The sequence below is a fragment of the Anarhichas minor genome, unplaced genomic scaffold (genome assembly GCF_050575085.1).
Source record: "Anarhichas minor isolate MPS153535 unplaced genomic scaffold, ASM5057508v1 ptg000041l, whole genome shotgun sequence".
Classification (NCBI taxonomy): Eukaryota; Metazoa; Chordata; class Actinopteri; order Perciformes; family Anarhichadidae; genus Anarhichas; species Anarhichas minor.
In genome coordinates, this window is record NW_027466487.1 from 6033639 (window position 1) to 6058221 (window position 24583).

A 24583-nucleotide genomic window follows, 5' to 3' on the forward strand; every position below is an offset into this window, starting at 1 on the left:
TCAACAAGATGTTCTACAACATTGAGGCATGAATGACGTGCAGGCTGCTGGCCCCTTAGCACAGTTATTATCAGTATTTGAAGTATTGTTTTTTTTAATCGAGCAAGCTGACACATGAAAAATAAGAAAGTAGAAACTGAAAAAAGACTATTTAAATGTCTGTATTGGCTCCTTGAATAGGTCGGGCACCTTGAACCTCAATACCAATGATTTCCGTATTTCTTTACTTGAACTTTATTACTTTAAAGACTTGTATCTACTATTCATGACACAAAAGATTGAACTCTACCACTTCTACTGCTGCACATACTGTATACACACTCTGTGAATCGCAGCTCCCTGCACTACAAATCTCAATTTCACCCCTGAATATAAGAAATGGCTTCATAATGACAGGGAATAGAGAGGGCAGTGGGGGAGGGGGAGTCCTGTCTTATTTCATTTTGAGGATAAATGTGGACTGACGACATCCCAACTTAGTTAAAGCTTTTGCCAAAGTTGTCACCGCAGTACAAAAGTGTGCGGACACCTGAAGATTAGAGCCCCTGAACATCTCACCCCAAAACCATGGGCTTCAATAAGCTGCTTTAACGGTATCTAGAGTCCTGAAAAAAAGGCTTTCAACAAGAGTTTGGGGACCTGGTCTCAGGGATTTGCTGCCATTCAGCCCCAAGAGCATGAGTGGAGTTGGACACTGATGTTGGGTGATGAGGCCTGGCACACTGTCGGCGTTCCAGTTTGTCTCAAAGGTGTTGGGTATAGGCTCGAGGTCAGTGAACCACAACACACTCAGAAAAGCATCCTCATTGTATTTACCTGGGCCTTGTCACTGTGAAACAGGTCAGGGCTTTCCCAAATTGTTGCTATGAAGTATGGAGTACATAGGCCTTTCTCCGGCAGACATTTTCACTTGACACAGATGTAAAATAACAGGTGTGACCAAGTGTTCCAACAAACCATGACGGTGAGCCAGCATGCACAATACCAGGACACTGAAACCCAAAGCAGAGTAATATGTATTACTGAATTGTAATTATTAATGCATTAATGTGCAAGCGTCACTTTAAAGTTGCAGCTGGTGAAGGTGGAGCTAGTTTCAACGACTTTATATACTGCTATAGGTTTCTTGATATATACTAATACATCAATTGTTTCTTCATTATATTTTGGAGTAATAATCTGAAAATTAACAACTAGAGCTGTCAAATATATGTAGTGGAGTAAATAGTACAATATTTACTTCTGAAATTGGAAATACTCATGTAACATATACGATTATACAATTATAAATTCCAGTACTTGAGTAAATGCACTTATTTGCTTTTCACCACTCGGATTAATGGCTCACCACCCTCATAATTTGAATATTTTGACTGTAAGAGGACTGCTGACTGAGAGTACTTTCAATTCCCAGAAAAGAAGTACATACTCAGTACATTAGGGACAAGAGCTCGAACGCTGCCAGATACTCCAGATTGAAGTGAAATTGTGAATGAAATGCTGTTACTGCCACCTACTGGAGCACTGTGCAACTTCCCTTTTCTTATATGTTCCTGCAGCAGAAAGCAAAACACATTCAACAACACCAGGAGTTACATTTTATTCTGTAATAAAACTTTCACCATAATTTATTTATCAAATACTATACCTTTCAATGAATCTCTACAATTCGTTTGCACATCATTTACAGGCTTTCAATGCTTAATGAGGTCCATGCACAATATAATTGATCACAAAACAGAAAGACACTACATTCTTTGTTCAGGTGTTTTAAACTCATAGATAACATACAGTTACAACATGACTAATCTAGTGGGCATTAGTGTATTTTTAAATGACAGTCATACAGGCACATTATCTCTCTTGTGTACGCTTCTAATGTGTCTGCCGAGAGACTCCATCCACTTGAAGGATTTACCACAATAATTGCAGACAAACTGTTTCCCTTCAGTGTGGATCGTCTGGTGTCTGTTCAGAGCGCTCGTTGTGACGAAAGTCTTCCTGCATATGTCACATCTGTACGGCCTCTCCCCCGTGTGCGTCCTGATGTGAGCTGCGAGGTGGGAGCAGTTACTGAAGCGCTTTTCGCAAACGGAGCAGCAGTAGGGTTTCTCCTTGCCCTCCTCGCCGTGGTTGTTGTGGTAAGGGTGGAAGAGCAAGGCAGGGTCCTGCAGGCTGCTTCTCAGGCTGGAAGGAGACAAGATGAAGTCTTTGATGTCTGATTCGAGGCTCTCGAGCTGCTCTACCTCGTGGCCGTTCCAGAAGTCCCTGTGGCTCTTCAGCTGCTGCTGCTCCTTCTTCACCTGAGAGGGCTCCGGGTGCTCCTGCTCCATGCTGCCGCTCCCGTCCTCCTCACAGTGCTGGGACTCAGGAGGCTCCTCTGAAGGGACTGACTGATGGAGCTGCTGAGGAGGAGGAGGAGGAGGAGGAAGAGGAGGAGGGTGGTGATGGGTGAGCTGCTGCAGCTGGGCTCCGAGGCATCTATCCAACCGTGGCTCTATGTGAAAAGACAATACTATCATCACAATCATGGCATGTATCTAAAACAAACAATGCAGAGCTACATGACGTTTGGTTGCACGCGGCTGCCATTGAAACCAACCTGATTTGAGAAGCCTCAGCTGCATCCTCAGACGACTGATTTCTAAATCTTTGGACCGATAAATCTCCTCTTTGTACTCGGCTATTGTATTCTCAACAGCTCCAAATATCTCCTCCGCCGCTGCTGTCAGTCTCTCGCTGAGAAACACTCTCAGTGACTGCATTTTGGACGTTTACAGATCAAAAGAAACGCGTTTAATGGGCGCTGGGAACGTCACGCTTCGCTTGTAAACACGGACGTGAGACTGAGCCACACAAAGTGTTCAGTATTGGGGCAGTACCGCCCCCTGCTGGACCGGGGTGCAAAGGGAAGACACCAGGCTGCAGAAGGGGGGCGGGAGCACATTGTGACGTAATGTAGTGCAGCACATTCACACAGTATTTGTTGACTCAATTCAAATATTCCATTATAAACCTTAAACAAGTTGTATTTATTAAAGGGCTATTGTATATAAATTAGGTTCCTCAAATGGAAAGTTTCGTTGCTATTTTAATAGTCTTAGCTCATGTCCTGATTTAATTTTTTTGAAATTGTGGGTTTGATAGTATGCCTAAAACTAAAATACTATGAAATCAATGCTGGATTACCAAATGGACAAAGAGGGCAGCTGGCCAGGGATTCTGAGGAGCCCTGAATTCCCCAGATATCCTTGGTGGCAATTACTTTGAGATAATTAAAAAAAAAAAAAAAAAAAGTGTTGAGTATGCGCCACTAAAAATGGTAGGGTCCACAGATGGCTCCTGTATTTTTGCCCAATCAAGAGGCCTTTTCTCTAACTGTTCAATATCAAAATCTATTTCAATTTAGTTTATTACATCGTGTGTATTCAATTTATCACAAACTCACAGCAAATAAATAAGATTCCTATTTTTTTAAATAGCTATTGCATTTGATTACATGATATTCTACAAGTGTTCTGGTTATTTTGTCCTCCTGTACCTACAGCATTGTAGTGACTGGAAGTGGTTCAGTCCTGTGGCAGCCAATATTTGGTTAAAACTAGATGTTTGCTGAAGACAGACCGATTCTGAATGAAATTTTGACCTGGGCTTCGAGACCGTTTCAGCAGTCAGTGCAGACACCTGGATCCATTACGATTTAAAGTGTTCGTGTGTATCGGAGAGTGAAATATAGAAGTTAGAAACCAACCAGGCTTAACTCTGAAATTACTGTAGTTAGATCTCAGTGCAACCCTCAGTGCACTTTAGGGTTTATTTTAACAAAGTTCTTTATTCTCGATTAGTTTTGTATAAAAGTTTGTAATGCGTAAAACTATAATTTAATGTCCCGAGACACGAGTCCTTCACTGCTGCGTGTCTGTTTTAATTCAGTGCGGGATAAAAATAGCGGTCAAATGCTTCTCTGCATGGCATTGTCTTTAAAGGAGGTCACGTCTGTAATGAGATACTCTCTCTCCTGCCAGTTTGAGAATACCACGATTAACTGTACATGAACACACAGCAGGTTATTAAACCTATTGGTGTATACACACACACACAGTATCCATATAAGATATAGAGAATATGGAATCAAAAATTGGATAAACATACAGAAAACAAAAATCAATCCAACACACTGAAACAGTCTCTAAACGGTTTATTATAATGTTTCCTTACAGCCTTGCACCCATCGGCCATGACACAATATAATTAACATGAAATGGAGGCTCTCCACTTGGCAACACCAGCCAACGAACGAGAGGATCATGCACGTCTACAGGGAGGTTAAAAGCCACAGAACATCATAATTACACAAAAGAGACGTAGATATTAAAAAGACAAATACAACTGATTGACAAAAGCGCTGTGACACTGTTTACGCAATAAAAGTTGGTAAACTCTTCAAGTAAAGGCACGGACTGGCCGTCCACCTCAGGGCGTAATTGTAAGTCTTTCTAGCTTGAGCACTTGGTGTGGAAGTTAGTTTGCACACAGACTATTCTCAGTGGACTTAACTCTTTTCAGTGCGGTGGACGTGTCAACCCGTCCCTTTCTCTTCATGACGAAATACATTTCAAAACAAAAAAGAGAAGGAGGGAATGACATCATTACACAAACACTTTTGAAAATAAAAAAGGGGAAGAGGACCAAGTGCTGAGAGTGAAGGATGATGGAACTGAATAGTCTGAATAGAGTTGGCCTCTGATCTGGACGTGGTCACATCGCAGCTGCCCGTTTTTTTCAAATTTTTTTTATGCCTTGGCGTTGATGATTTCAACAAACTCTGGCTTGAGAGAGGCTCCGCCGACAAGGAACCCGTCAACGTCCTTTTGGGAGGCAAGTTCTTTGCAGGTAGTGCCGGTCACAGAGCCTGAGAAGAAGAATAGAGTCATCTGGGGAAATCAAAAAGAAGAACATGACGACAGGCACCAATCTCGTCGCACTGACTGACCTCCATAGATGATCCTCACGGAGTTGGCCACAGCCTCAGACACGTTGGTCTTCATCCACCCCCTCAGTTTCTCATGAACTTCCTGAGCCTGAGACATCGTGCGGGAAAACGGGCACATTATGACGAGTCATGTGAAGAGATTGCGGTAATCGTTTTCAGTGGTTACTTATATATTTACCTGCTGCGGGGAGGCAGTCTTGCCGGTGCCAATGGCCCACACAGGCTCATAAGCAAGCACGACCTTGCTCCAGTCCTTAACATTGTCTGCGAGAGAGAGAGACGTGTGATAAGACTTGAATTTCTATTTCTCAAATTCTCTGAATTTCCACCACACTCTAGCTTGCACAAACTTGTGCGTTACAACATTTACACTCCCTGGTGCGTACCTGCGATGACTTTGGTCTGAGCAAAGACAACCTTCTCGGTGATGCCGCCCTCTCTCTCGTCCAGCTTCTCGCCGATGCAGGCGATCACACAGAGACCGCTCTCCAGAGCGTGGGCGGTCTTCTGACCAATGAGCTAACACAAAACACAAGCATCTGATCACAGAGTGTACAGGAGAAATGTTTTTTTGTGCATCGGAACTAATCGATGAGACTTTTCCCCATTTAGCACTGAGCATCATGAGACAATAAAGCTGGTGATAGTAGAAGAAGACAAAGTCTTCCAGAATTACCTCGTCACTCTCTCCGAAGACGTGGCGCCGCTCAGAGTGTCCCAGGATCACCCAGTTCACTCCACAGTCCTTGATCATCGCAGGGCTGAAGACAGAAATTTATACAATAAAACACTAAATAATCAAATCCTCCATCTAAAAACTGTTTCATTACAGTGATAAGAAACATCAACAAGATTTTATATTAGTGATCAAACCTAATAACCCAGAGGATTTTGTATGAAGTGTGTGATGAAGTAGTTTCATCCATCCATCCATCTTTATACTGTACATTTCAAGAAATACTCTTTATTAATACATCTTCTATTTAACACACTTAATAGATCCCGCTTATTTACACTGCGGTTGAATATTGTGTGCGTTTAATGTACATATTTCATGCATTTCTTACTTATATTTTCTGCGTTATTTATTGTAGCATTATGTTTATAATTTACATTTAGATATTCTATTATTTCTTTATACATACATACATACGAGCAACTGTTCCAATTTCCCCCCCAGGGATCAGTCAAGTATTCCCGATTCTGATCTGCAGGTTATTGTCCTCTGACGGACACATGGCGTACCTGATCTCCCCAGTGAAGGCACCCTTGGCAACTTTGTAGCAGTTCTGAGCAGCAACCCCAAACTTGGCGTCCAGCTTGGTCCTGGTGAAGTCCAGGTAGATTGAAGGAGCACCGCACACCACCTCTGTGAGCGCAGAAGAAGAAAACAATGCTTCGGTTGAGCAGAGAGTTACTCCTAAAACCAAAACATCGAGACATTTTAGACCAACTTCCTTGATGTCAATGATGCGATAGTAGTAGTTTGGGATTTACTTTTGGTTAGTTAGAAGATATTAACTACACATACGAGGGAGATTCCAGTTCTTGCTGAAAGATACTTCAACTTTATTACACTTCTCATATACAGGTAAATACATACGAACCGCCAGCCCTGTGATTAAAGGACTACCTGCTACCACTGAGCCTAAATCTCAAGTTATTACTCCATAAGCTCCATCAATATACTTGTGTACTACTACAGCTACTCAAATGCAAGAGTGCATCATGAAACCCTCACAATAAACAGTGTAACTTTTAAAATCTGATAACGTCTATACAAACAAAATATTTGCCCTCTTGTGCAAACATGATTGGACCAAATTCAACAGCAGCACAGTCTGCATGAGTCAATCAGAGTGCAGTAAAGTCAACACACTGACATTCAAAATGAAACTATATCTTTAAGGGTGAGCAGAGTCTATATTAAACCAGTTATTATTGGTTTGGTAAAGGTCATTTCTCCACAGCCATGGCTGGGTCTCTCTGCATTAAAAGGTCAGAGTTCAGCCTCCTAAAGGTCGCCTACATGGCCGCATTCTGCAGAGGTCAGAGGAAAGAACCAGAGTTTAAATATCAAACATGTGAAGAAAATCAGTCTGGGGGGAAGGAAACAGCTGAACTTTGACTTTAAAGAGAAGCCGGTGGGAAAAGTCTGCTCGAGTTTCCCTCTCTGGTGCTGAAACAGTAGATTCATTAATGGAGCAAGGTCCAAGGACAGTCCGAACCGTGGTAGCCTGAATAGAGTGATAGCACACAACGTTACAGTTGCAGAACGCCCAACTTTGCAGGAGGCGCACCACTGGCTCTGTGACAGTGGAAACAGGCCTCGACAAAGCCAACGTCTAAGGGTTGTTTTAATTTCTAGCAGAGTATAATGCACGGAATGAAAAATCCTGAGGAATGTCTACTTCAGGGCATGCAGGAAAAATCGAAGATATAAACTGCCTCAACATGAAAAGCGTAGCTCACAATAGGCTACTGTATTCTGCAGATGAAAGACGAGCGACATCATTAGCGAGCAGTCACTTGAATGCACCATGCACTCTCACAGCCAAGGCAGATCCGTCTGCTGGACTACGTGCCGCTGCAAACGCGCACACCCCCACCACCAACACCAACATTACTGCAAATCCCACCCGAACATCCGCCATTGTATACATTTCTGTCTGAATAAATATTCAGATAAATATATAGAGATTACACTGAATGCAACTTTAAAAAAGGTCATAACATTAGGCAGATGTGTGTCTGTGATGTTAATGGTGTCATTGAATTATTGAATGGCCGAGCCATTTTGAGTCGGGAGTGATTCGGTTGTGACATTTAAATGAGGAAAAGACACAAACATGTAGCCATTGTTACTGGGATTTTGGTGATGTTAGTCAGAAAACAAGTGGCTACAATTATAAATGTATTATAAAACTATAAAAAAATGGAATTTGGTGTCACGGCTGTCAAACCTGCACATACCGACATTGGGGTCCACCTTGGCTGCGTTCATGGTCTGCGCGAGCTCGCCGAGGCTTTTCTTGTCGCCGTTCAGCTTCCAGTTTCCACCGACGAAGAATTTCCTGCTCATGATTGCGATTGATTTTTAAGGGGGTGTTTGCCGAGAATTAAACTGCTAGCAACAGTGTACCGTGGTCTATCTTCTCCGGGGTAAGAGAGCGGACGTGAAAAAGAAGCTCAGAGTATTTATGAACGTGGAAGAGTTAACCCCTCCTCTCTGTCAGCTCCATTGGTTTATGGAGGCACGCCCGTGAACGCGTCTCTCCATTTGAGGAGGAAGGGGAAGAGCAACAGTCATGCTGCGTTCAAGTGCTCTGTGTACAACTTTCCCATACAAGGACTAACTGTCACGGGGGTTAGAGTTAGGCAGGCCTAAATGCCAAATACCTGTATTTGAGTACATATACATGTAAGCAGTAACTGGTAACTTTAAGTGTAAAATAAATGCAGCTGAGTATAACATACAATACCTCCCTCTGAAATGTAATGGAGTAAAAGTATGAAGTAGCATAAAATGGATATACTCAAGTGCAGTACAAGTATGAAAAGGTTGTATAGTATTTGAGTACATATACTGAAATACAGTATTTGAGTACATAATACTCAAATACAGTACATATACTTGAGTACATATACTCAAAGACAGTATTTGGGTACATATACTCAAATGCTGTACTTAAGTCGACTTTTTCATACTTGTACTGCACTTGAGTATATCTATTTTATTCTACTTCATACTTTTACTCCATTACATTCCAGAGGGAAATATTGTATGTTATACTCAGCTGCATTTATTTTACACTTATACTAGTTACTGATTACATTAGAAAGCATATGATATGCAATACTAATCTACCCAGTAGTATACAAAGTATCTAAAATTGGCTCCACATACAATGTTAAAATACGCTTACATGTATTCAATATTCTATAATAATTACTTTTTAATAATAATGATAATGCAGGATAAGGTGCTGGAAGTAGTTTAGAAGTTTTTGTCTGTATACACTGTAGTCCACCCCTCTTTTTGTGTTGTGTAAGTGTGGCATCCACTAGTTAACCTCTCAATACTACATTCAGCACTTTAAAGCTGTAGGTAACAGGAGGCGGGGCCTCTACCACAGGTGAGCACAGGTGTACTGCATACAGTGATAGGGATGTGATTTGTTTGTTTCTACACCTGCCATTCCAGCTGAACCACGTATGCTCCGATGAAAGTCCTTTAGACCGAAAGTTAAAAATATAGTGTTCTCTGCATAGATTTAAGTGTGCGGATATCTATTCTACCAATAATAATAATACATTTTATTTGTATAGTGCTTTAAAAATTACTCAAAGGTACTTTACATGGTAAAGACATGAAACAATAAAATGTACAACATTACAAACAAGGCTGAGAGATTACATTATAACAGTAATAGACAAAACAAAAACATACATAACTAGTATCAGAGGTTAAAAGCAGATTTAAATAGGTCAATTTTAAGTGCAGTTTTGAAAGTGGCGAGTGACTTTACTTCAGTAAAGGATCTTTAACCACAACCTCTTTATTTTACTTGTGCAAAAATGAGAACCCAATCCAACTTATTAAGATACCTCTGTACAATCAGACATATTACATTTACTTTGAAGGAAATTATTATTAATCAAAGCCACGCTAATCTTATAAAATATAAAAGTATAAATGCGGATGTAATATCTGTAATATAAACCATTTAGACTCGTCAACATTCATTTATTTTATTGCAATGCTAACAACAAAAACAGCAACATTGACCACGTTCGTCACAAACATGATATACAGTAACAGTGTGAGCTGAGGCACAAGCTATGACGATCCACCGTTTGATTGGCTGAGACGACAAAAGTCCCACAATCCTTTGTGCGTCCTGGCCAGAGGCCACCGTTTGAAGCTCTCTGATTGGTGGATTTACAACCCTGTTTTGCATACCCAGCCTGCACTGCCGTAAACAATACGGTTCTTACGCGTATAAAGTTGAATTTTCAGGAGTTTGAGGCGATGTTTTGTCGTAATAATATACTCGCGCTTTGTTGTTATTGTTGTTACTTTGTTTCTCCGTGAGTGTCTCCGACATGACACCGTAGAGATAGGGCATGTATGTAGTGTACAAGTACTGCCAGCCTCCTAGTTGAACGGCAGGATTCTATTTGCTCTTTAGATATTTGTCTAGCAGGTTTCTCTTAATGAGAAGCCCACCTATAATGTGAAAAAAAAAAATCATTGACTACTAATAGAAACACAAACAAGTACATCTTTACGTTGTGCTTTTCTAATAGAAACAATCATACATGATTGAATTTAGCTCAAGCCAGTTATCTCTTTTCTAAGATGTTAACATGTTATAACCCATCAGAACTTGTGACTATGCTTTATTCAACATATTCATCCACAAAATAGCAATTTATACTTTTGTACAATATACTTTTGACAATACCGTAACACTACTTTTACTTCAGGTCTGATAGTGTTCATAAATATCTATATTATATTTATGAATATATATATATATATATATATTTAACATTAACTACACTGATATCTACCGTTATAACCTGAATATATTTTCATGATCGATACCGTTTACAACAGTATATACAGTATATATACTTGACTTTTCAGTGACGTGGGATCTTGTGTCCAGTGGTTAAACTTTATTTCTGTAATTTAAACAATTTGCATATGCATGGTGTTTCGATGAGAATCAAATTTCAATGATGTGTAACTGCACTTATTGTGGTAAACAAATCATTATATTAGTATTTTGCATGTGTGTAGTGGACCTTTAGTTAATGTGGTTCCTGCGAGTCGTCACAAGAGGGCCCACTGACACTATTATGAGTTAATCTGCTTAATCTTCACTGCACTAGTTTACTGGTTTGCTTCACTTGTATCATTCTCAGCCCACTAGTCTAATCTTTAGTGAACATGGTACCCAGAGAGGTGTGGTAAAGATAGACCCAGGCCCACCCAGGGACGTTTTGAGCTTATAAAAAGAGCAGACTTCACATGGGTGAAAAAGGTAGTTGCCACGATCAGAGCTAAGCCTCCACAAACCGTAAAGATAGACCGGAGGGGAGGAGAAGTGGGAGGAGAATCACAGGTCTAACTTTGAAGGAGGTTGAACCGTCCAACGGCCTTTAAAACACGGGAGTGTGTGTGCGCGTGAATGTCTGCCGTGAGTCAGTAGAGTTCACTGAACCGTCGCGAAGAGACGTTTCCGCCCACAAGCAAGATGGCGGCTCCCTTGCTGGAGAATCTGTCGGAGTCCTTAGGATCCCCGGAGCCAGCGGTTCGACTACTTCTATCTATTTTAATCGGTGAGTTTCACCTCGCGTCGTTCCGGTAGCTAGCCGACATGACGTTAATCCCGGTGACAGGTTTTAAGTGCTCCGGTGTAACTGTTAACGGAGAGACACGCACCGCTAACACAACGCTCAGTTAGGTTCTCACTGTGACACATAGCTACAGGCTTCAAACCAGTTGTGTTGGTCTACTACCGTGTTAATTCACGCAACGTTAGCTTAATATGTGTCCCGAGAATCCACTCACGGTAAATCGTACACCCTGAAACGTTAAAGAAGACAACGTTTCCTTCAAAACACCATCAACCGACGGCTAAATTGCTGCACCATCAGTTAACTTGTGGCTGTTGACAATGGGAATGAGGGTGCCCGTGTGTGGTGTAGCGTTTGGTGTCGTGTCATTAAAGGCAACCGTCGGAATCTCCTCTCCTTATAAATGTCCTTCTGTTGGACTAGCTAACTCACTAGTAAGTGGGTTCAAGGTAGCTTGACAGCTACACAAAGCAGACCACCAACATGACATTGTCTGTTGGATTATCATGTTTGTATGAGACCGGTGTTGGTGAAGAGGATAGTCCCAATGTTGTTGGGGGAGGGAAATTATTTGACATAGAAAATGAGCACAGACTGCCAAAATATACCCCCCCCCCCCCTTTTAAACCCCCATTTTTTTCCACTCCGTTGAGTAGAGGGGACACAGACTCTGAGGGGTTTTAAATTTGTCTAACAAGGCCAGAATGCACTATTTCTGGGTTAGGGTGTTTGATTGTAGCTTGTAAAACATGGTGCTACTTTAGGACTACTGGGTCTGAATGGCATGGGTATGTGTCTTTGTGTGGATGGGCGGGGGGGAGGGCGTCCTTCATGCTGTCCTCGCTGAACTTTGGTCTGACACATTGACACGTCTGTTTTTCTCTCTCGTGTTGCCTCACACCAACAATGCGATAGACTGAACGTGACCCTCAGATCAGGCTTTAGTCTGCCAGAAAAACCCTCCAGTCAGCCTGTTGCATGCTTCCTCGTGCCACTGTTACTCAATGCGTCTTGCATAATTTTGTGGCCATATAGTAACTACATGTAGCTGTGTCTTGCAAGACTGTGCACACCTGATTCAGATGATGAATGCCCTACAGCGGCTCCATACACTAGTGTTAATATGCAACAGTGAATGTTAATGGCAGCACTCAAAATAAACCACAGTGCCCATTTTCATCATCATGAAGGAACAAGTCACCCTCTAGTGCAATAGTGTGTTTAATGGTTGGACAATGGAGGTCTATGGCAAAGAGGAATAAACTATATCAGGCTTTGGTCTCACCAACAATACTTATTAGTGAGACCAATTCATTCAGAAATATAGAAAATGACTTTTAAAGTAACCCAGTAAAGGCAGAAGGAGACTTCTATCTTGAATGTTTCTTCACGTTACAGATATAATGGAGAACCTGTTTATATTAAGCTGCATCTAATCTGCTGCAGGGCGTTGATATCCACTCATTATGGAGCTTTAGCTAGTCCCAGCAAGGACGAAGGTTCAGGGAATTGGTCGTCTCAATTTTTAATGGAGCAGTTTAAAGAAACATGTTTACATCAGTATCTAAATATCAATGAGTCCAATGTGATCAAGAACAAGTCCAACTGAACTGCTGAGTGTTTGTTCTGTCTTTCTCCTTGAGATGCCAGATTTGTAGCAACACACACTACAGAAGCGTACCAATGGTACGTACTTGTGTGTGCGCCATGTGTTTATACCACAAGGTCAGTGTCCTTGATATCTGGGGGTGTCAACAATGCCTCACTGAGCTGATATGAAGACGCATACTTTAACATTTTTTCTTCTCTGTCCTGCAGGTTATCCCTGTGCTCTGGTGTACCGACGTTTCTTGTTCTACCAGCCGGCCACAGTTGTGCACTTGTTCCACACTTTCTCTGGACTGGCTCTAGCAGCGTTCAACTTTGGTGAGATAGAGAGAGTTCAGTTCACTGTAACGTACCGAAATTGTGTGTCCTTGAGGTCTAACAAACAAAGTTTGAATGTATTTTCATCCTCCGAAAGCATTTGTTGAATTCTGCATTGTTTACATTCTTGTTAACTTGTTGGCACTTGTCTTCTTCCTGGCCTTTGATGGCGCTAGATAATTAGATAACTGCTCCATGACACTGCTGGAGACCAACGAATCCGAGACCCCCGTGTTAAAGAAAGCAGTCCAGCAGCGCGGCGCACTTAAACGCTTTGCACACGTACTTGCATAAGATATTAAGGACAAGATTTTTCTTTTGAATTACACAATGGTCGATTATAATTGGATAAAGGTCCAATATGTTAGATGCCATAGGCTTAGAAATTGTCGCCAGCATTCTATGATCGTACCTTCATATAAACATTATGTTCATCATCTTTGGAACTTGTTTTTAAGGTAACCTCCAGAAGAAGCACTGCAATTAAACAGAAAGCACTTTTGTTTTTTAGTTTGAACATTGACTTTTCATGTGGATGAATCATCCACTATTGTTGACTCATTTCTGGGTTGAAGGGGAAGCAAATGTGGTGCTAGTTAATATTACATTAGTCATTTAGCAGACGCTTTTATCCAAAGCGACTTACAATAAGTGTATTCAACATCGGTTTTCGAACAACTAGTCACCAGAAGTCGTAAGTGCATCTTGTTGTGGAATATTTCTATGACTAGTCGGGAGAAGAGTATAAAGGTTTTTTAGTCAATATCAAATGAACAGATTCTTGATGAATGATCAAAGTGTGTAAAGTCAATTTATTGCGTTGCAAGCAAGGAGAGCAGTTTCACAGATACGTATTGAAGTAACCTGTGAGAGTGCCCCCCAGAATCATCTCCGTACATTCTTATTTATACCTTTACAAACAAAGGAGACAGTGAGAAGAAGGGGGGGACATGTGGGGGACAAGTCATACGTGTGCATCAGTGTCTGGTACATGTCCTCTTCATTACAGGAAGGTGCCTCATTCTCTGTCGCTGCCCTATATGGCTTGCATGTTTCTCGTCTTATGCTATTGCCCTATATGGAATGTTTTATGTCACAGCGGGCACTTTCCTCTTACAGAGTCTATGCAGAGAACATGTTAAAACATATTTTACCGTTACAATCTCCTTTCTTCAAACAAGCATCTAAGAGCATAAACCAGAGCCAACGTACAGTGCAGAAACAAACAAATGCAATAAGTGCCACAAACTAATATGAATACAATAAGTGCAATAAGCTGGTATGAATACAATAGATGCTAAGTAAGTGCTAAGTAGAAGGCTAAGGGTAGGCCTTCTTGAAGAGGTGAGTTTTTAGCCTGCGCCGAAAGATGGGCAGCGACTCCGCTGTCCTGACGTCAGTGGGGAGTTCATTCCACCACTGTGGGGCCAGGACAGAAAACAGCCGCGACCAGGTCGATTGGCCGTAGGGACCTCTGAGCGACGGGGCGACCAATCGCCCCGAGGCAGCAGAGGTCGGCGGGGGTGTAGGGCTTGACCATGGTCTGGAGATAGGAAGGAGCTGTTCCTTTCACTGCCCTGCCCTGTCACCAGAGTCTTAAACTGGATGCGAGCTCTTACTGTGCCAGTGTAGAGAAGGGAAGTTGTGTGGGAGAACTTGGGGCGATTGAACACCAGGCGAGCTGCAGCTTTCTGGACAAGCTCCAGAGGTCTGATGGCCAGCGCCGGGGCTCCGGCAAGTAGTGAGTTGCAGTAGTCCAGGCGGGAGATGACAAGAGCCTGGATTAGCACCTGCGCCGTCTCATCAGTGAGGATGGGGCGAATCCTCCTGATGTTGTAGAGCAGGAATCTGCAGTAGCGTGTAACCGATGCAATGTTTGCTGAGAATGCCAGTTAGTCATCCAGGGTCACACCCAGGTTTCTAATAGAATACACCAGCAGCTTTGAATATGCTAAATTCAAGTTTCGATATGCAATATACAGTACATACAGTACAGGGCTGCAAGTAACAACTGCTGATTAATTTCTCATGTTTGATCTATAAAATTTAAAAAAATATAAATTATATATTTTTTGCAGTTTTCAGGTTGTTTTGTCTAACCGACAGTACAAAACCCAAATATATTACATTTAGAGCTGCAAAGATAAACTAAAGAATCAATCATCAGAAAATTAGCTTTTCAACTTTTATGATGATTTGAGAACTTGTTTTATTCATTTTCTCAGCAAAAATGCCAAACATTTGCTTGTTCCCGCTTCTCAGATGTGAATATTTAATGCTTGTAGAATACAACAAGGTGGTACAATAGATTTCCATGGGCTGTGGTAAATATCAGGCAAGTCTCACTGTTTTAGTAATCAATCAACCTGCCAATTATTGTCTAAGTGACACTGTAAATTCTCATTAGTTGCTAAGGACTAAGAAAACCTGCAAGTCTTTACATTTGAGAAGCTGGAACCACTGAATGTTTTGCATAAAAATGACTGATTATCAAAACCTATATTTTTCTAAATGACCAAAGCGATAACGATGTTAACGCATGCTGCTCCAGATGGGATGAATGAATGGATGAGTGACTGGAGTAAACACCAACTGCTAACATCAATCTCTCTCTCTTGTCTTTGTTCTGTTGTGGCTGCACTTGGATTTTACAGCAGGTCTGTTGCTTCTCTTTTTTCCTCGTGGAATGCTTTTTCCTCCCGACCCTCTTTGAGAGCGATCCACACTATGTTGTGGATGTGCCTCGTTGTTCTGTCTCCCTCTCTGCCAATACTGAACTAAGGAGGAAATAAATGCTGTTTTCATGTCCAGCCCTACAGGTCACACTTGACTGACTCCCCCCCCCCCCCCCCCCCCGTCTGTCTCTCTCCCAGGCTCTGAGATCTATCACTCTGCAGTATGCGTCCTTGTTCAATTCCTGATGCTGAGGCTCATGGGAAGGACGGTAACAACTGTCCTGAGCAGCTTTACCTTTCAACTGGTGAGGTGTCCCGGTGTTGTTTTTAGTTTTTATTTTCTGTCTTCTCCCCTGTTCCATGCATCCTTTCGTCCATTGTCAGACTTTTACCGCAATGGCTCAGGTACTGCCCATTATTTTGTCTGCACAGTGTAATGTTGAATTTCTGCATCTGCATGATGTGATTTCCCTTTAATTTGCTCGTTAATGCCTACGCACCGATTGACCCGTGTATTAAAAGGGCCACTATCACCAATAACTGTAAGATGTAGTCACATGCTGCCTGCGGGAGTGTTGGAGCATTTATCTAAGAACTCTAGGAAATGTTACACAAAAATGTGCTCGCGTCATGTTTTGTTTTTGACGCCACACTTCCTGTGATTCGTTGTTTTTTTCGTTCTTTCTCTGTCACGTAGAACTGTAATAAACATCTGCGTGGAGGTGTCGGATAATGCAGAGGTTTGCTAACTGTCTCTGGCTCCTCGTTCGCTTTCCGTAGGTTTACCTGCTGGCAGGCTATTACTTCACAGCGACAGGAGAGTATGACATCAAGTGGACCATGCCTCACTGTGTCCTCACACTCAAACTTGTTGGTGAGTTGACTACAGCGCTCCTCTGCTTGACAAACTCAATTTGTTTGATAAAAACAAATGTTTCCCTCATTTGATATCTTCCTGTTGCAATCTCTCCCTTTTACTCTAGTAATCGATTAACACGCTGATAAACTGCTGACCTGGCCTTTGCATGCTTAACAGTGTTCATTTTAAATGATCATGACAGCATTAGTCACCCTAACATAGTTTCTGACACCAGTTGCATTTTCTGATTACAGGTTTGTCATTTGATTACTATGACGGCGGGAAGGAACCAGTGAGTTGGTTGTTCTCTCTTGCTTTTGCCTGCTTGATCATTCGTTAACATGTTGATGGTGTCTGTCTTGGAATGTTGTTTGTGTTGCTCCCCTCTGTTAGTTCCTGTAAGCGTCTTTTTTTTTAATGTTCCGTCATGTGTGAAAGAAAGGTAGATGAGTTTTCTGATGGAAAGAATATTGATGGTTTTCACCACAAACGAGTAGATGATCACGACGTGCAAATGCTAAGCAAGAAACTGGCACGGTCCGTTACTAATGCAAACAAGTTACCTGAGCAATCCATATGTAAATGTGGGGTCCTTAAGAAGAGCAATGGCACCAACGAAGACCAGATGAGAAGAGTGACATTTACATCAGCGGCGTATTCACAAAGCACGGAGTTCAGGCCACTGATACCATGAATTGCACATAATTTACGACCGCTATCTGCCCGGTCTCAAGGTCCAATTCACAAAAAAATATGACACTAATGATAAAACAGCTCAAACACACCCATATCGTTTTGCAGCCGAGTCCAATTGGCCCCTATTTATTGTACATCTGATTGCTATTATTCATATGGGAAAGTGTAAATGAGCTCATCTGGTTAATATTCTCACTTTTCCGTACGCAGTTTACAGATGTTGAGTTTGTCGGTCTATATTATCATTGATGCATCCTTTGTCAACGTGCTTTTAAAAGTACTTTTCTGTTCTCTTCCTCCACCCCCTTCATCCCCCTTTCATATCGCTCTTCTTCTCTCTTATTTTTTCATCATCCTTTTCTCCTCTCATCCTTCAACTCCAGTCTGAGCTGAGTTCAGAGCAGAGGATTGCGGCCCTACCGTCTGTGCCCTCCCTGCTGGAGGTGTGCGGCTTTTCCTACTTCTATGGAGGCTTCTTGGTGGGGCCCCAGTTTACACTACGCAGCTACCAGAAGTTGGTGGCAGGGGAGCTCAGCGACTGCCCTGGAAAGCCTCCGAACAGGTAAAAGAGCAAGAAAATGATGAGTGATGAAAAGAAAAAAGAGCCGAAAGAAAATCACGCCAGCTGTGCAGTGTCGCAGCCCTGTGGTTAATATTATCACCTTCCTCTCTCCCATCGTCTCTTACAGTGTTGCACCGGCTATGAAGAGGTTTGCTCTGGGTTTTCTCTGCCTGGTGATATATGCAATATTTAGTCCCTATTACCCGGACAGCTACTTCCTAACAGATGAGTATGATGTGAGAACGACAAAATGTTCAAAAATAATAATCGCTGTGTATGCTTTTTCAAGTTTTTCCAATGTAAGGCGAGTCGGAGTGTGTCTAACGTGTCAAACGATGTCCTTCCCACAGGCTCAGCCCTTCTGGTATCGCTGTGTGTTTATTCTGCTTTGGGCTAAAGTCATCTTGTATAAATATGTCAGCTGTTGGGTAATAGCGGTAAGTAACCTCTTGATCTGCTGGTATGTGCGTGAAATGTGTTGGCAACAGCCTACGGATTTGATTATTGAAATACACCTCATTTGTTTGAAGTTGTATTCACATACAGCACCTAGCGTGACACTTTTTGTTTGAGCATTAAAAGTCAAACCACACCCTTTACACACGTCTGCATATACTAATGGATTATTTTCATGTCACACCCTAACCATCCCAAAATACCAGGTACATTTTCTAAGAGTTTCCTGCTTCATGGTGTGATCTCACAGCAAATGATGTAAGTGGTTTTTCTTGTGTGTTACAGGAAGGCGTGTGTATATTATCTGGACTAGGCTACAATGGCGTAGTGGATGGTGAGCACAAGTGGGACGCCTGTGCCAATATGAAGGTGTGGCGCTTTGAAACCACGCCACTTTTTGGAGGAACCATCTCCTCCTTCAACATCAACACGAACGCGTGGGCTGCCAGGTGAGTGCAGAGCCTGAAAATCTGTGACGCTCTCGAGCTTGTATTTAAAAGCCAAGCTGTAAAAGTTAAATATTTACCAAGATGATAATGGTGAAGTAGAGGAGATGCCTTTTCAATCACATATGCTTATAAAGCAACGCTTTACGGAGAAGGATTGGCGTAGTATCACATGCCAGGGCCTCTCTTCACAGTTTGTTTTAACACCAGAGGAATCCTTGCAGGGAGGGAGCCAACATCCTAGGAGGGTTTGCAGATTTTCAGCAGGAGCCTCGAGCATAAAAACTTTTAAACATGTGACATCATTTAACCACAGTGAGCACAGCAATTTATTGGACATATAGTTCATAACATCATTCAGTTGGATACCTAAGTTACCTTGGCTTACTGCATCACGCACAGAGAGTAGGGGAGGGACCGTTACATCTTTATAAAATGGAATTACAAATTCTCTCTAAAAGTAACTAATAAGCTATGAGAACTTCACTTTGTATTATATAGCTGGTTGATGAGCAACTTTCATGCCATTGATGGATAAAATACAGACATGACACTAAAAATACTCATTGTTTGACCCACAAAGAAAAGTCTATTTACATTCACATATGCACCACTTCGTGAGTAGTTTAGTATTAAATGGATTCTTTTCTGATATTGTATTTGTCAAGCCTTCCTTCTCTACAGTAGTTATATACAGTAGATGCATTCAAATCAATTTGAGTGGCTTTATTGGCAAGATTGCATGCAATACGATGTTGCCGAAGCATGTTAATACAAACTACCCTGTTATAATACACGATACGAAAGGGCTATGGATAAGAATAACATGAGCTATAAATAGATGACATTAATGATTTGCCATGTGAGACGGTGGGTTGTGAGACACGGGAGTTGCAGAGCTCATGGCGAGGATGCTAAATATTACCGTCTGTACTTAGTCAGTGTTTTATCAGACACTGTAGTCCAGTAGGTTGCCACAATGTACTGCCTGTTTAGAGCTAGATTTCCATAACGTTCTGGGATTTTGTTAGCTCTGTCCATTAGACGACATACAGTAGAGAAGAAGCCAGTGTGAGGCACGACTAATTAGTATGAGGAGGATGTTTGATATTCAGAAGCTCCTTGAGGGGTCAGGATGCTTCACACAAGCTAGTCTTCTTAAATGCTGTCTGGAATACCGTTTACAGCCGTTCCAAATGGCCACATTTCAAAGGTGGGGTGGAAAGTCGTCCGTCCTAAAGATGGGCGAGATACAAATCATGAATCAAAGACAAAGTGTCCGTTGTACACGCCAACATTGTCATAAAACGTTTGTGAAGCATGAAAACGGGGAGCTTGAGAGGGAAGATCAAAACCTGCAAGAGGAACACAACAATGATCCTTCTTATTCTGACGTTGGAAAGGTGTGGCGCATACTGATAGCTTAGAGGCCATTAGCGAGGCTTTTATGCGGTAGTGCTTCATGTACTTATTTATCTGACTCTACAGCTAATACTTCAGCCTGTCACCGGTGCACTGTGAGGGAAAGAAAACACCATATTGAAAGTCCTGTGTGTGTCTGCACTTCTGTAAGATATTGTAACAGAGTCTGGGCCAGCATTGAATTGATGAGTACCCTTGAAGAGGATGTAAAGTTGTGGAAATGTTTTAATATAACATCAGTTGCTATGCAACAAGAGCTCCCAGGTGAGTGAGTGCTTGCATGTAGGCAGTGATAGCGGTTGCATTACGATTATCTGACGGCACGTATCCAGATTTTTAGTAAAAAAAGAAGCGATCCAAAACTCTTGACTTGTTTTTTTTCTCTTCTCTTTTTTTCAGGCATGTCTTCAAGCGGTTGAAGTTCCTGGGCAATAAGTCCCTGTCTCATGTGACCACACTCCTCTTTCTGACTTTTTGGCATGGTCTTCACTCTGGATACATCCTCTGCTTCTCCATGGAGTTCTTCATCATCACTGTAGAGAGACAGGTAGGATGTGAGGACGGGTAACCTAAAGATAATTAGCGTTGTGTGCAGGAAGCACAATCCATCTGCATTATGCTTATTCTCTCAGTAAACGCTTGCGTTGCACTTTGTCTGTGTTTATATAAACCAATTGTTTAGCTTTTTCACAAGAGACCGTCTCCTGTCATTAAATAGCATCGATCAAATGCACCTCACTGCTACTTGTAATTAGATATTGACGACAGTCACAATTTGGCATTAGTTTACTATATAACTGTTGCTTTATTGTATTACTGTAACTAATATGGAATATGTGTTTGTATGTGACAGGCCCTGGCTCTAGTGAGGGACAGTCCCTTGCTGTCGAAGCTGGCCAACAGCGCATTCTACCCCCTCATCTATGTTTTCCAGCAGTGTCTCCATTGGCTCTTCATGGGCTACCCCCTTGTGCCATTCTGCCTCTTCACCTACGACAAATGGCTCAAGGTAAGACACAACTCTGAGACCACGGCATACAATGTCCTTTTAAAAAAAGTGTATGGACCGCAACCGACAAGCAAATTCAGGAAGAGCAACAGACATGCAATGTGTACAGAATAAACTGAAATGTGGCGTTTATGTTGCAAAGTAATTTACCAGGAGCGTTCACTTGCACTTGGATACTGCAGTGCTTTGCCGGAACACGGCCTTAAATGCAGTTTTCTAGAAAAACTCGGCAACAACAATGGTGTCTTAAAGCAGGTTTTCCAGAACAGGAATGGGTGGAATGATCCGTCAGTCTGGGCTACTTGGTACGATCTGTCCACCGGGAGTGGGGAAGTGGCTGGTGTTTGCACACCGCGGCCTGGTGAGGACGTGTGTGACCTGTTAGGGGATTGAGGGAGGTACGCAGAGAGTAGCGGGGGTCAGGTGACTGACAAAGGCTGCACACTTTCTGGTGGTGACAGGTGAGAAAGAGACACAGCCAGGTGTCATCATGACATTTGGATGATGAAATCAAAATTTTAACTTGGCTGTTTTGTCCCCTTTTTTTTTTGTTTTGCAGGTGTATTCGTCCATCTATTTCTGCGGTCACATATTCTTCCTCGCAGCCTTTTTAATCATGCCATACATCCGTAAGGTGCTGGTGCCTAAGAAAGAGCGGAGCCAGACAAAGCAAGATTAAAACTTGGCATGGTAAGCAAGAGCAGGCCATTTTATTTATTTATTTTTTTTCTTGTTGTTGGAGACAAAGCTGTGAATACGTGTTTGTAATGTTGAAATATCTGTTTCGTTCCAGGTCCGTCAAAGGCTAAATATTCACTGAAGGGAACTGACTTTCAAGGAGCAGAATGGAAAATATTTTAAGGCCTTTAGTAATATATATGTCCATGTAAAAATAAATTTCTATATATTTTTGTGTTTTAAATGGGAAGGGCGTTTTTATAAACATTTGGAGAAATGTTTACAGGAAATGACCATTGTGCCACATGGCGTAATTGTGAGCCAATCAGGGGCGAATTCCTGTTTTTTTTTTTTTTTTTTTTTTTTTTTTTTGTTTTTTTGCTGTGAAGAAACGTTGGACTTGCAGAGCTTGAGAGACTTACATGCTGTCGACACAGATTTGCACTCACCAGTCACGGGTTCAGAGTCAGTCATTGGCTCCGATGTGTTTTTCTTGTTTCATTTCTCTCTCTCGTGTCTACCACCCGCATTTAGCAGCAGCAGACTTCACAGAAGGTTTAAGCACAGCGCCGACGTATGTGGCACTTTCTTTAATACAAAAATACTTTCTGCAAAAGAGAGTTGATTATAATAATAATTGGGGGGGGGGGGTTGTTTTTTGAAAATGGCTGCCGGTGGTTATACAAGCACTGTAAATCACACACTGTACACTAATCCCATCTCAAAATGGCCTTGTATTAATGAATGTTTTTACAGTACATTTGTTTGATTAGAGTTTTAACAGCTTTTATGAATACGAACATTTTATAGGTTTGGGGATAAGATATCATGAAATAGTTTGCATTGTTCTCCTACCTTTCCTTGTTTAGTGTTTCTGTTTTCTTTCTTACCATGTTTCCTCCTTTCCCTCTGTTCAGTCTACTCCGCTCCTCTGTCTGACGTGATTCAAGCCCCCGGCCCTCAGCTCTTAAATGCACAGATGTGAAAGGAGACTTGCGCACTGCCCAACCATACAGTCACGACAGCTGATCGTTTTGGTTCACCCTATACGCTCCATAAATAGGGTTGTTTTTGAGTGGAGGAAACTCATTTTTGAACTGGAAGCAAAGGAAACAAAATATGTCTCACTTATGGCCTGCTCTTCTGTTTATAACAGCAGGTGGTATTTAAACATAGCGGGAAGTAGAAGCATCCCATCCTTCTGTGGGAATGCCTCTTTATTTTGTTTAATTTAAATTTTTTGGGGTGGGGGGGAGGGAGGGGCTGTGTCGTCTGATCCACAGCATGCTGGAGGAAGGCCCAGCACTGCTGCTGCTGCCGTCCTCTCGCTAACGCTGACACACATGGACGGGACAAACCTCACTGTAGCAGCAGCCCAGATTTTAGTAATATTTATACATGACATGGTGATTATTGATGTGAATTGCTATGTTAAGAGACTACTTTTTTGCCTTATTCCTACCAAATGTACAAAGTAAAAGAAAACTTGGGATGGACTCGGGGTGGGTTGGGAGTGATTTTCAAATACAATTTTATAATGTTCATTAAAATGCTGCATTTCAAGCAAGGACTCTAGTTATTGTGTGTGCGTGTGTCCCATTGCCTTTGTGTCTGACGGAGCACAGGGCAAAAGGGGGTGATATGACGTCATTTTGCAGTCTGGTGATGGAAAGCTTGAGCAATGGGGGATTAATATATATGAAAAAACATTTTAAAAAAAAACCCCACTGTGGTGGGGTGTCACCCATCAAGCTAGCCTATAAAGCTGAGAACAAACGTGATGAGATGAATTGCTGTGTTGGGGTCTGAGTCACTCTCAATGTGCGTTCAACAGCAAAAAACAGCCAGAGCAGCAGTCTGGTGCCGAGCTGGTGGGGGCCGGAGAGGGAGCGGGAGAAGGACGCAGTGTGGGCGGGTTAAGAAACGCCGAGAGGGAGGGGACGACAGCGTAATATTCCCACCGTTTTTTTTCTCCCTCCGTAGAGCCGAAAAAACAAGGGCATCCATCGGTCTCTCCATCTTCCTCTACACCTCATCACCGCGAGTCTCACGTCAGGCTGACATATATACTCTTGTCATTTCTTCAGCTGCTGCGTAAAGACTGTCCGTGTGTCCTCTGCCTCTATACCTGGAGGACTGTTTTCAGCCTGCGCGCGGGGGGGGGGGGGATTACCGAGCCGAGCCGAGCGGCAGGGGCGTGAGAGGCGGATGCTGCGAGCGTAGAGGCTGGGCACCAACCGGGAGGATCACCGCAACTCACCACGGTAATGTCAAATCCTGCTTCAGCTATAACGTTCATGTATGCGACATTTCCTCTCCTGGCTCGAGGGGTTGAGCGCTCAACATGGCCAGCCTAAACTGGTAGTGTGTGTCAATACCAGCCTGTGATGTAAATCGGCTGACTACTGTCGCATAGCATGTTTCTCTGGTCTTGGATGGATGTGGAGCCTTAACAACCTGTGAAACAGATGGAGTCATCGGTATATATGTCC

General features: G+C 42.3%; 3 protein-coding genes and 1 non-coding gene across 6 annotated transcripts; 2 read left to right on the top strand and 2 right to left on the bottom strand.

Moving 5' to 3' along the window:
* Positions 1-1585: 1585 nt before the first annotated feature.
* LOC142969381 (uncharacterized) lies at positions 1586-2857 on the bottom strand. Its single transcript, XM_076109250.1, has 2 exons — positions 2603-2857; positions 1586-2497 (listed from the first exon to the last, which is right to left on the bottom strand). The coding sequence occupies exons 1-2, from the start codon at positions 2763-2765 to the stop codon at positions 1842-1844; spliced, it is 819 nt and encodes a 272-aa protein (XP_075965365.1). The 5' UTR covers positions 2766-2857; the 3' UTR covers positions 1586-1841.
* Positions 2858-4183: 1326 nt separating this feature from the next.
* tpi1b (triosephosphate isomerase 1b) lies at positions 4184-8179 on the bottom strand. Its single transcript, XM_076109251.1, has 7 exons — positions 7967-8179; positions 6239-6362; positions 5670-5754; positions 5380-5512; positions 5172-5257; positions 4994-5081; positions 4184-4912 (listed from the first exon to the last, which is right to left on the bottom strand). The coding sequence occupies exons 1-7, from the start codon at positions 8073-8075 to the stop codon at positions 4794-4796; spliced, it is 744 nt and encodes a 247-aa protein (XP_075965366.1). The 5' UTR covers positions 8076-8179; the 3' UTR covers positions 4184-4793.
* A 1986-nt stretch (positions 8180-10165) lies between these two features.
* LOC142969721 (U7 small nuclear RNA) lies at positions 10166-10223 on the top strand. The gene has a single exon (XR_012959131.1). It is a non-coding gene; the product is annotated as a U7 small nuclear RNA (small nuclear RNA).
* A 799-nt stretch (positions 10224-11022) lies between these two features.
* lpcat3 (lysophosphatidylcholine acyltransferase 3) lies at positions 11023-23654 on the top strand. 3 transcript variants are annotated; one of them, XM_076109125.1, is made up of 15 exons: positions 11024-11344; positions 13006-13087; positions 13181-13288; positions 16162-16268; positions 16744-16837; positions 17077-17114; positions 17902-18080; positions 18208-18316; positions 18431-18517; positions 18822-18985; positions 20804-20951; positions 21258-21413; positions 21973-22103; positions 22207-22665; positions 23009-23654. In XM_076109125.1, the coding sequence occupies exons 4-13, from the start codon at positions 16209-16211 to the stop codon at positions 22090-22092; spliced, it is 1155 nt and encodes a 384-aa protein (XP_075965240.1). In that variant the 5' UTR covers positions 11024-11344; positions 13006-13087; positions 13181-13288; positions 16162-16208; the 3' UTR covers positions 22093-22103; positions 22207-22665; positions 23009-23654. The 3 variants fall into 3 exon arrangements, with proteins under 3 accessions (XP_075965239.1, XP_075965240.1, XP_075965241.1); XM_076109126.1 differs by having other exon boundaries at positions 13006-13048; XM_076109124.1 differs by lacking the exon at positions 13006-13087 and having other exon boundaries at positions 11023-11344.
* Positions 23655-24583: the final 929 nt, after the last annotated feature.